This window comes from Coregonus clupeaformis, chromosome 8 (genome assembly GCF_020615455.1).
Source record: "Coregonus clupeaformis isolate EN_2021a chromosome 8, ASM2061545v1, whole genome shotgun sequence".
Classification (NCBI taxonomy): domain Eukaryota; kingdom Metazoa; phylum Chordata; class Actinopteri; order Salmoniformes; family Salmonidae; genus Coregonus; species Coregonus clupeaformis.
This window is the reverse complement of record NC_059199.1, coordinates 15,343,584-15,356,600: the sequence shown is the minus strand read 5'-3', so window position 1 is coordinate 15,356,600 and position 13,017 is coordinate 15,343,584. Positions and strand designations below refer to the sequence as shown.

At 41.4% G+C, this 13,017-nt stretch overlaps 1 protein-coding gene and 1 non-coding gene across 3 annotated transcripts in view; one reads left to right on the top strand and one right to left on the bottom strand.

Moving 5' to 3' along the window:
* The window catches only part of dock11 (dedicator of cytokinesis 11), a 131,203-nt gene that overhangs the window by 97,994 nt on the left and 20,192 nt on the right, over positions 1-13,017 (bottom strand). For both annotated transcript variants that reach the window (XM_041884063.2, XM_041884064.2), the window contains exons 5-7: positions 12,227-12,293; positions 8,204-8,299; positions 4,885-5,019 (exon numbers count right to left, since the gene is read on the bottom strand). In XM_041884063.2, coding sequence (XP_041739997.1) covers positions 4,885-5,019; positions 8,204-8,299; positions 12,227-12,293 — 298 coding nt within the window. The remainder of the gene's footprint in view (positions 1-4,884; positions 5,020-8,203; positions 8,300-12,226; positions 12,294-13,017) is intronic.
* On the top strand, positions 10,714-10,768 carry LOC121573126. Its single transcript, XR_006001992.1, has one exon. It is a non-coding gene; the product is annotated as a U7 small nuclear RNA (small nuclear RNA).

Genomic DNA, 13,017 nt, shown 5'->3' with positions numbered 1-13,017 from the left:
GCATACGGGTAAATTAAGTGATCTTATCTATGGGAAGGCAATGGAAGCCCATGGTAAAATCATTTGGAACTCTGAGGAGGAAGAACAGGTTATGTTGTTGCTCTCTTCCCAAACAGTCTTAGCTTTTCATAAATATATCAGGGATGTTACCCAAATGGTAGAGAGTAAAGAGGGATGACATTGGTCGTGGTTTAAAGATGATGTTTATTTTTTTTGGTGGGCTATTAGAGATAACTGGGTTAATCACGAACATAGAGGTTTTTATTCTTTGTTGCTAGGCAGAATACTTAGGTGACCTAAAAAATGGACTTGTCATGTCCAACAATCAGTCTTCAGGTCAAGCCCGGGAGAGCCGGGGTAGAACAGAAGTTGAACTAAACATAAGTGTTTTTACAAGATAAGAGATTGTTTGATTGGATTACTAATTGATTCTGAACTGAATGAAAGTCGAATTTAGCCGCCATAAAGACAAAGGAAGTGGGAGGAGCAATAAAGAAGCAAAAGACAATCTCAAAAATGAAAGGCATGTCAATTGGTTGATAAATAACCTAAGGGAATGTTTAGGAAGGTGGAAAAAATTTACACACAAGCAGAACTATGTGTCAAGAGGGGGGAAGAGGCTAATTGTATTAAATAATATATGAAGGAGAGGACAAAAATACTTAAAAAAAAAAAATTTTTTTTAGATACAGTCTAAAAAGAGAATGCAGTCAGAAATTGTTAGATTAATCTGAACATGTGTGAAGATAGTTTATTAACCACACCTGTATGTCAGAGGTTTTGTGCCCCACAGGTGAACTAAAGGAGAAGGTGACCCACTATCTAACCAGGTGACTGGTGAGCATCCAGTCACTAGAAGGAAAACTGGAAGCAGGCCTGTTGGGAAGGGCCCTATCAGGTTATGTTGGTAACCACCTTGGCCATTAGAATAGCAGAGAGAGGAACCTGGGTCCATGTTACCCACTGCAAGAAGGTAAGACCACATACAAGCACCGCTTAGCACACGCAGAGTTGACGAGCGGAACTGAGCCACAGGGTCTGGGGGTCACCTCTGTCAACGAAGATCTCCTACCCAGACCTATCATCACTGTAGTGTGTTCCTAGGGTGTGAGTATGGGGTGGTACCGAGCAGAAGGACTCAAGACAGGAGAGGGTTGGCGGTTTTTGGGAATATGGGTGACCCTGAGCTGCATCATAGTCTCGGCAATAGTCGTGGTATGTCAAGATCCACCACCACCTCGCACCAATTACGCTATGGCCTTACCATTATTAAGAAATAAAAGGGAAGCGACCCGACATACTGACCGTCAAGGGCGAGTGATCTACAAAATAGGAGTCAGAGAGGGGTGGGGAGTAAGATTCAAAATTAGGATTAGGGATCTTATCAGAGCGGATAAGCAAGCAACAGGGGATTATAAGATCCCGTTGTATTTATGTTCAGCTCCCTCGGCAGATTGTTCCTGGGCTCAGGTATTTAGATATACTGGGGGACGGAGATATGAGAGGGGGGGGGGCTGGACGTCAAGATGGAGGATAAGAAGGTATAACGACATCCCCACGGAAATGGTAGTAACAATAGTAAAAGTCACTAAAGAGGACATGAGAAGAACTTACTGGGCTTGCGCGGACGTATACGGACGGGATACTTGTCTAAGATTATATTTGATGGAGTCAAAAGATATAGAGGGATGGGTGGGTACTTGTGCACCAGTATTGTTGGTCCAACCTGTAAGAATTGGTCATCAAAGACCAGTGACAGGAAGAATAATTAGGAGAAAAATAAATAAGTCAGGAAGGAAATAGCCCAATTTGGATAGATGGTATAGGCATCCCCAGGGGTGTTCCAGACTAATACAAAGATATAAATCAAATATGGGAGAGTTTTACTACAACATTTTTCTGGTGGGTGACAAACAAAAATATGGATTGGATAAATTATATCTATTACAACCAACAACGATTTATTGACAAGACTAGAGATGCAGTAAAGGGGATCTCTGAGCGATTTTCCGCCATCCCGCTCATAACTTAGTAGAGGTTTGTTCTAGATCAGGCAGAAAGGGCCGGTGTCTATAGAAAGATAAGCCATTGTTGCATATTTATCCCTAACAACACCACACTGGATGGGACAGTCACCAGAGCTCTTACAGAATTAACTGCACTAAGTGAAGGATGAACTGAACTCAGAAGTTAGTACATTGTGGATAGGGTGGTTTGATTAAATATTTGGTAAATGGAAAACCCTAGCAGCCACCATCTTAGGAGCGATCAGTGTTTGTATGGGTATTCTTGTATTATGTGGTTGTTGTCTTGTTCCCTGTGTCCGAGGATTGGTGAGTCAGGCGTTGGTGAAATGCAGTATCTAAACAATGATGAGAGATGGACTGACTCCGGACTCTGACCAGGGGAATGTGAAAAACGATCCTCCAGGCTTGGTGGATGACGAGGATTTGGACCCTGAAAGACCGCAATTGGATGAAATGTTTATTAGTTCTGATGTGATCTCTGAGATTAATCATGCTTGTAAAATACATTTATCCTGAATGTGGGAATATTTAGTCAAAGGGGTGGATTGTTAGATTAATTTGGATTTTAAGAATAATGACTAAAGAATTTCACCCCAAACACAGCATAAATGTTAGAATTATCATGTAGTGTCAACCCACTAACAGAGGGGGCGTTACTAACCATTCAAGGGGGAAGGCGGGAACTGTTTAAGAAAGCCACCTAAAGGTGGGAGGAGCATAGTGTCTTTGTTTGTCAAGGGGTATAAAAACAGTATGTTTGCGTTTTTGAGCAGAGCTCTCCTTGAATAAATTTACCGATAATTACTTGTGGATTGTGGACCTTGAATCATTGATGATTAAAACCAGAGCTTTACAACCTCTGGTAATGATTCAAGCTTAGGTTGAATTAGAGATAGAAATTCACATGACAATGTCTCAATGTGATTCAGTGTCCATATGACCAATTCTGTTGGACCAAACCTCAAATGCAAATAGCACGTTGAAACCACTTGACAGAGAGGAAGAAGTGATCTCTCATCTCTGTTGTTGTGAGTGGCATGGGAAGGGGCTTGGTGTGTGTGTGTGTGTGTAAACAGAGTGGAAGAGGCAAAGCGAGATTAGTTCCTTTGGGCTTATTTTGGACCTAAGTTTGTCGCCTGCCTTCCCGCCTTTGGGACAACGACTCCCATTGTTAGGGCGGAGACATGAGCATCTCGTCATTATATACAGATCTCTGATGTAAATGGGAAGAAATGACAGATCTCTGATGTAAATGGGAAGGTGCACACAGCACAGAAGGAGTGAAGGAGACAAGACCAAAAAAACAACATGAGAACAAGCGGACATAAACGCTAAAAAACTTGAAAAAAATAAATAATAATAATTGCGATACAGGCATTTGAAATATCGTGCAAAAACATACATTCAAAATAATGTTATATATCGCCCAGTCCTAGGTCCCTGATGGATTTGCTATCCCAAAAGGGGTCCCCGGCCCCAAAAAGGTTTGGGAACCCCTGTCTTAGGTCACTGGGAGGAGGGGAGAAAGAGGAAAGTTTGCAGGAGTCATCAACAGGTTTGTGCACTTAATTGCAGTCTACTAGTACAAACCATCAATTTCGTGTTAATAGGGCAAAAACTTAGCCTAAATAGTTATACATTCATTACCAAAGTCAACAACATAAAGCACCATAGACCTTTGGTCTTGCAAACATCAGTGTTAGCTTTAATACAAAGAACCTTTGGATAATCACCCGCCATATTCAGTAGATGCCTTTCCGCAAAATGACTCAGTTCACTCACTATATCTCCAAAATGCTTTCAACCAATGGAAAGCTTCTTGGCAGTCTCTCCAGCCTACTGTACCACCCAGTGCCAACACTCAGCAGTCTCTCTCATTCATTAACAATAAAAACGCTAAACGCAGCCATTTTGTTATACCCGGTGACTGGAATGCAGTATCCTGACTTAATTTTCAAGAAGGTTGCCTTTTTATGTGGTCACAGTGGGAGTTTTCCCAATGGAATTCCATTTTACTGGGAAGTGAGAATGTACACCCAACAGAATTCCATCTAGTTATTGTGTAATACATACTGTAGCTTACCTGTTTACTGGTTTTTAGGCCTAAATCTTTATCAGCAACTATTCCCACTGGGCACAGACGTAATTTAAACGTGCAGTTTGGTTTACATTTGGTTGAGTTGTCAACTAATGTGAATTCAACGTGAATTCAACAAAAAATGTCACCATGTTGATGACTTACGTTGATTACTTTTTCCAAATCCAATCAGTTTTCTAAGTCGATTCAACATCATCACATACATTTTTTTTAAAAATAGTAATATCATGTAAACAACGATGATTCAACCAGTTTTTTCCCAGTGGGTTGTTGTGTAACAAGCCTGATTCTGAGTGTGCTGGTGCCATTTTTGCCTCTTTAGAGTCCAGAGATGACTTATTAATTGAATTAGCAATGATCTATTTGATTATCAAAGACTTCCTTTCATGGCTGGCAGGAAGAAAGTCTACCGTCTAGGACAGAGAAGACAATATATATAGATTTGTCTGTCTCCACAAAGCCCAGAGTGCATGGTGTGCCTCTGTAAGCAAATGGTCAATCTATTCCAGGGACACATTAGGAACAAACATTAACCATATACACAGATACACCGTACTGTATTCTTCAAAACAACCACTTGACGTCAATGATCTCCAAGTCAAGATGAGATAAGGGGCCGTGTTCAATAAGCATCTCAAAGTAGCTGATCTAGGATCAGGTCCCCCCCTGTCCATGTAATCTTATTCATTGTGATCTAAAAGACCAAAATGATCCTAGATCACCACTCTGAGACTCTTTGTGAATAAGGTCCCAGGTCACCTGAATGACGTCTATACAGGAGTCCAGGTAGATGGATCCTTTGGTGTCCTTGCAGTTCTTCTCATCCTTGTAGGAGTTGAGGATGTAGGAGCCGTCTGGCAGCTGGGACAGGTAGGAATACCTCCTCTTAAAAACCTGATAATCAGAATAAGGGTTTCAATTCAAAATCATCCAATAGCAACGTTGCTTTTATTTCTAATAGTGTACATCTGCTGTACAGTCTAGTGGATGTGTGTGTACAGAGGTAGATAAGGCTGGTGATCAAATGTATTGTTGTGACATTGTGTATACAGCACATGGTGTACCGTCAATAGGCTAGGCCCAGTATCCCCATGCAGCTACTACTAGCAATACTTTAGCAAAACTTTAGCATTACTTTAGCATTCCTTTAGCATTACTTTAGCATTCTTTTAGCATTACTTTAGCATTACTTTAGCATTCCTTTAGCATTACTTTAGCATTACTTTAGCATTCCTTTAGCATTACTTTAGCATTACCTAACGTATTGCACAGAGACTATGTATGAACAGATCTAAATCTATCAAAGACCACACATTTTTTTTATCAACCATGAATGAACCTTTCTGAATACAGTGCATTCAGAAAGTATTCAGAATCCTTGACTTTTTCCACATTTTGTTACGTTACAGCCTTATTCTACAATGGATTAAATTGATTTTTTCCCCCTCATCAATCTACACACAATAACCCATAATGACAAAGCAAAAACAGTTTTTTTTTGTGTATATAGTTGTAGATACTATTTTTGATTGGCTGAATCAGGTAGGGCCCTATCAAATCCGCAATGCGGAGAACGCGAACGGAATCACAGAATCCAGACATTAAAACGGACTTCAACAATATTCAAAAATGTATTGAACTTAGTAGGATATCAACTAAATGTATTGAACTTATTAGAACACTTATTAATTAGATCAGGATTATCATAAGACATGAACAAAATGCATCCGAGTGGCGCAGCGGTCTAAGGCACTGCATCTCAGTGCTTGAGGCGTCACTACAGACCCCCTGGTTCGATTCCAGGCTGTATCACAACCAGCCGTGATTGGGAGTCCCATAGGGTGGCGCACAATTGGCCCAGCGTCGTCTGGGTTTGGCCGGTGTAAGCTGTCATTGTAAATAAGAATTTGTTCTTAACTGACTTGCCTAGTTAAATTAAGGTTAAATTATTATTTTATTTTTTTAAATGCATCAATGATTCGTATTTTCCTTCTTTCTTTCTGAAGAGGCAACGCGGGAATAGCCTTTCTGTGTGTGCGTGTTTGTTTGTCTACCACTTTGTGTAGCCATTAGAGATGATGCTAATGATAACCGTCTTCTGGTAGATGGAAAGGCTTTCCCAAAAACCTTCTCAATTAAATGTTAACTACAAAATAGCCTATGCCTACCTGCAGAATGATATTATGATTATTTGGCGATTTGTGATTTGCAAAGTCCGCAATCAGAAACACAGCTAATCAAACAAGTCTCTTGATGGTGCACACCTGAATTAAAGGGTATCTACACCCCAAAATAAAAATGTATTCGATTTTTCGATTGATGTGGTTTAAGTATTGTTGTGGACTTAGAACATCTAATTTTGTTGTTTTATATATATTTAAAAAAACTGATTTTGAGAGCGAAAACCCCCCAAAAAATCAGAAAAATGTAAAACTGGGAAAAGAAAACGGAAAAAACTGAATTAGGCCAAAAATATGACTGATTTTATAGGGCCCTAATCAGGTATGTTAGTGCTGAACAAGAGCCTGCACAGAGTCCTTTTGTGATACATGATCTACATCATTTATAGTACAGGACTTTTCCCACATTTTGTGACGTTACAGCTTTATTCTGAAATCAATAAAAAAATGTTTTCCTCATACCCCATAATGACAAAGCAAAACAGGTTTTTAGAAATTTTTGCAAATAAAAAACATGACATTTACATAAGTATTCAGACCCTTTACTCAGTACTTTGTTGAAGCACCTTTGGCAGTGATTACAGCCTTGAATCTTCTTGGGTATGACCCTACAAGCTTGGCACAGCTGTATTTGGGGTGTTTCTCCCATTATTCTCTGCAGATCCTCTCAAGCTCTGTCAGGTTGGATGGGGAGCGTCGCTGCACATCTATTTTCAGATCTCTCCAGAAATGTTCAATCAGGTTCAAGTCCGGGATCTGGCTGGGCCACTCAAGGACATTCAGAGACTTGTCCCGAAGCCACTCCTGCGTTGTCTTGGCTGTGTGCTTAGGGTCGTTGTCCTGTTAGAAGGTGAACCTTTGCCCCAGTCTGAGGTCCTGATCACTCTGGAGAAGGTTTTCATCAAGGATCTCTCTGTACTTTGCTCCGTTCATCTTTCCCTCGATCCTGACTAGTCTCCCAGTCCCTGTCGCTGAAAAACATCCCTACAGCATGATGGTGCCAGGTTTCCTCCAGACGTGACGCTTGGCATTCAGGCCAAAGAGTTCAGTCTTGGTTTCATCAGACCAGATAATCTTGTTTCTCATGGTCTGAGAGTCCTTCAGGTGCCTTTTGGCAAACTCCATGCAGGCTGTCATGTGCGTTTTACTGAGGAGTGGCTTCCGTCTGGCCACTCTCCCATAAAGGCCTGATTTGTGGAGTGCTGCAGAGATGGTTGTCCTTCTGGAAGGTTCTCTCTTCTCCACAGAGGAACTCTGGAGCTCTGTCAGAGTGACCATCAGGTTCTTGGTCACCTCCCTGACCAAGGCCCTTCTCCCCCGATTGCTCAGTTTGGTCGGGCGGCCAGCTCTAGGAAGAGTCTTGGTGGCCACTTTATTCTTGGGGACCTTCAATGCTGCAGAAATGTTTTGGTACCCTTCCCCAGATCTGTGCCTCGACACAATCCTGTCTCGGAGCTCTACGGACAATTCCTTCGACTTCATGGCTTGGTTTTTGCTCTGACATGCACTGTCAACTGTGGGACCTTATATAGACAAGTGTGTGCCTTTCCAAATCATGTCCAATCAATTGAATTCAATAAAGTTGTAAAAACATCTCAAGGATGATCAATGGAAACAGGATGCACCTGAGCTCAATTTTGAGTCTCATAGCAAAGGGTCTGAATACTTATGTAAATAAGGTATTTCTGTTTTTTTATATTTAATACATTTGCAAAAATGTAAAAAAATAACTGTTTTTGTCATTATGCAGTATTGTGTGTAGATTGATGCGGTATTGTATGTAGATTGATTAGGAAACATAAACATTTTTTGGGGGGAATAAGGCTGTAACTTCAAGGGGTCTGAGTACTTTACGAATGTCAGTAGACAAGGATGGTGGGTGAGCTGTTCTAACTCACCCTCATGGAGACAGACAGGCTGCTGTTGATGTTGGCTTTCTGCAGCCAGCCCTGCTTCATGATACCTCCTCTCTGAGAGCACAGAGATGACGAGTCCTGGTGACACACACACACACAGGAAGGAAGGAGAGTTAGTATTGATAATGGGTGTGGATATACAATCAATAGGCTAATACACACACATCACACCCACACCCACACACACGCACGCACACACACACAACTCAGTTAACACATTGAAGTGGCACTGTCCTTTGCGCTCGTCCGATCGTAAGTATGCCTCTCTCTAGCTCTGTGCTGTAATCCAATTGGCTGAGCTCTCTCCTCTGTCCTCCCTCATTACTCCAACCCCTCCCTCGCTTCGAGAACCCCCTTCATCCCTATATCCGACCCTCCCTCGATCACACATGAAAAAATACTCCAGTTTACTATAGAATACTACTGTACTTACTATATAATTATGTAGTAAACTGTAGTATACTGTAGAATACTATACTACACACTGTAGTATCCCTCGGCCATGTGTAATTCTTACTATATAATTTTGTAGTATACAGTAGAATACTATAGTAAATACTACAGTATACAACAGAATGCAAAAACACTACAGTAATTCCTTCAATAATGTCTGCAAAAACACTATAGTCCGCAAAATTACTACAGTAATTACAATAGTTTATTATACAACAGCTTTAATTTGCATATACCCTGCCCATTCTCCTCCCCCATATCCCAGTTTACAGTGAGGGAAAAAAGTATTTGATCCCCTGCTGATTTTGTACGTTTGCCCACTAACAAAGAAATGATCAGTCTATAATTTTAATGGTAGGTTTATTTGAACAGTGAGAGACAGAATAACAACAAAAAAATCCAGAAAAACACATAAATTGATTATAAATTGTCGAAAATGTTATAAATTGAATTGCATTTTAATGAGGGAAACAAGTATTTCACCCCCTCTCAATCAGAAAGATTTCTGGCTCCCAGGTGTCTTTTATACAGTTAACGAGCTGAGATTAGGAGCACACTCTTAAAGGGAGTGCTCCTAATCTCAGCTTGTTACCTGTATAAAAGACACCTGTCCACAGAAGCAATCAATCAATCAGATTCCAAACTCTCCACCATTGCCAAGACCAAAGAGCTCTCCAAGGATCTCAGGGACAAGATTGTAGACCTACACAAGGCTGGAATGGGCTACAAGACCATCGCCAAGCAGCTTGGTGAGAAGGTGACAACAGTTGGTGCGATTATTCACAAATGGAAGAAACACAAAAGAACTGTAAATCTCCCTCGGCCTGGGGCTCCATGCAAGATCTCACCTCGTGGAGTTGCAATGATCATGAGAACGGTGAGGAATCAGCCCAGAACTACACGAGAGGATCTTGTCAATGATCTCAAGGCAGCTGGGACCATAGTCACCAAGAAAACAATTGGTAACACACTACGCCGTGAAGGACTGAAATCCTGCAGCGCCCGCAAGGTCCCCCTGCTCAAGAAAGCACCTATACAGGGCCATCTGAAGTTTGCCAATGAACATCTGAATGATTCAGAGGAGAACTGGGTGAAAGTGTTGTGGTCAGATGAGACCAAAATCGAGCTCTTTGGCATCAACTCAACTCGCCGTGTTTGGAGGAGGAGGAATGCTGCCTATGACCCCAAGAACACCATCCCCACCGTCAAACATGGAGGTGGAAACATTATGCTTTGGGGGTGTTTTTCTGCTAAGGGGACAGGACAACTTCACCGCATCAAAGGGACGATGGACGGGGCCATGTACCGTCAAATCTTGGGTGAGAACCTCCTTCCCTCAGCCAGGGCATTGAAAATGGGTCGTGGATGGGTATTCCAGCAAGACAATGACCCAAAACACACGGCCAAGGCAACAAAGGAGTGGCTCAAGAAGAAGCACATTAAGGTCCTGGAGTGGCCTAGCCAGTCTCCAGACCTTAATCCCATAGAAAATCTGTGGAGGGAGCTGAAGGTTTGAGTTGCCAAACGTCAGCCTCGAAACCTTTATGACTTGGAGAAGATCTGCAAAGAGGAGTGGGACAAAATCCCTCCTGAGATGTGTGCAAACCTGGTGGCCAACTACAAGAAACGTCTGACCTCTGTGATTGCCAACAAGGGTTTTGCCACCAAGTACTAAGTCATGTTTTGCAGAGGGGTCAAATACTTATTTCTCTCATTAAAATGCAAATCAATTTATAACATTTTTGACATGCGTTTTTCTGAATTGTTTTGTTGTTATTCTGTCTCTCACTGTTCAAATAAACCTACCATTAACATTATAGACTGATCATGTCTTTGTCAGTGGGCAAACGTACAAAATCAGCAGGGGATCAAATACTTTTTTCCCTCACTGTATGCCACCCATGTGAGAAACCTAAATGTCACGTATAGACCACATATTGTGTTCCCTACGGCCCATACACAAACAAATTTTTTATGCATGCATGATTTGAATAAAAGCGTCTGCAAAATGGCATATTATTATTATTATTATTATTATGGAAAATTTGCTCTTTGAGTATTTTGTCAAGTAGGTTTCCTCAAGGAGAAACCCCCCACTATAGTAAATACTACAGTAATGTCCACAAAAACACTATAGTAAATACTATAACATTCACTACAAAAACAATTACTACAGGATTTATACTATAGTAATCTGTAAATACGACAGTATATTACAGTCATGTCCGCAACACTACAGTGAATACTCTAAAGTCCGCAAAAACACTACATTGAATACTATAGTATTTATACCATAGTATACTGCAGTATTTTTCATGTGGGATCCCTCACCAATCTCCCTGATTGCATTATCATTGATTCATTCTTATGGTCATTCCTCTCCTCTCTCTCTATCTCTCTCGCTCTCCCTCTCTCTATCTCTCTCGCTCTCTCTATCTCTATCTATTTCTCTCTCTAGTGGTTATAAAAGGATGCTGGGATGAAAGGAATAGGCTAAATATAGACATATAGATCTATCAGTGATACACCATTACGGCTTCCTCCCTCTGAGACAAGATGTCTGGGGTGTAGCTAGAAAGGACATTGTAAGTCATGTAACATTAGCCAGCCTCTTTTAGTGCTCCTGGATTGATAGACAGCCTCTGCTCTGCTCTCTTTCTCCCTCTCTCTTTAGTACTGAGCTGTATCTGAAATGGCAGCCTATTTCCCTGTATAGTGCGCTACGTTTGCCAGGGCCCATAGGGCTCTGGTCAAAGGTAGTGCACTATATAGGGAATAGGGTTCCATTTCAGCCGCAGCCCTGGAGTGATTCAGTGATAGCCTCTGCTCTGTGCTCTCTGCTCTCAGTAATATGTCTGTCAGCTGTTTATTTTCCTTCAATCGTTCAATTACAACCCTTTTTAATGCTAAGTTTATCCACATCCGGCCGGGCCGATGAGGGCGGGGGAGGGTTGGGGGTCGATGAGAACTATTTTTAGAAAAGTAGAGCTGTGGTTTCACTGCTAAGGAGGAGTGAGGAGGACTGACTGGCTGTAGTAGCCTGGTCCGAGATCTGTTTGCGCTGTCTTGCCTCCTCCTAATGTGACAATGACCATAGGCGTAGCCAAGACAGCACAAACACATCTGGGGCCAGGCTATGGCTGTAAACCACACATCATAGTGGCACAGTGCCGGTTAGGGTTTCTGGATGTAAGCTACGGTATCTCTATTGAATTGCTGTTATTTGATGCATTGTATTGTATTGTTAGCATCTTTTCTTAAATGCTTTGGGGGGATGCAGCAATGTGTTGATGTTATGCTCAAAGTCAAAAGGGTATTTTAAACATGACCACCACCAAGCCAACAAGGCCTAGAGGACGTGAGTGAACTGGCCACAAAAAGACCCTTGAGAATACCAGACCACTCAACATCGTCTGATAATCAATGTCTCTCTCTCTCTCGCACGCATGCACGTACATAGGCGCGCACACATATACACACACATTTACATACACACACACACACACACACACATAGACTGGTCTAACACCCCAGGCCTAACATTCCACTCACCTCATCTTTAGCGTCTTCATCGATCTCAAACACGTGAGCCGGCAGCTTGTCCGTCTTCAGGCCTTTACTGTGAAAACACATGTTGTGTGAGAGAGAGGGTTGTTGTGTGTCAGCAACCCAGGACTATATACTCAATACATCAACTCCTTCCTACTGTATCTCGCTTCTGGTCATTTCAATATTGTGTCTTCGTACAGTATCAAAAGCTAGTCTATATCCTCAATGGATCAAAAGCTAGTCTATATCCTCAATGGATCAAAAGCTAGTCTATATCCTCAATTAATCAAAAGCTAGGCTGTATCCTCAATGGATCAAAAGATAGGCTATATCCTTAATGAATCAAAAGCTAGGCTGTATCCTCAATTAATCAAAAGCTAGTCTATATCCTCAATTAATCAAAAGCTAGTCTATATCCTCAATTAATCAAAAGCTAGGCTATATCCTCAATGAATCAAAAGCTAGGCTATATCCTCAATGGATCAAAAGCTAGTCTATATCCTCAATGGATCAAAAGCTAGTATATATCCTCAATGGATCAAAAGCTAGTCTATATCCTCAATTAATCAAAAGCTAGGCTATATCCTCAATGGATCAAAAGCTAGTCTATATCCGCAATGGATCAAAAGCTAGTATATATCCTCAATGAATCAAAAGCTAGTCTATATCCTCAATGGATCAACAGCAAGTCTATATCGTCAATTCATCTACGCCTTCATCTTGCTTCCTATCTACAATCTGATCATTCCTATGCTGTTTCTTTCTATCAATGGCTTTTCATTTCCAGATTTCCA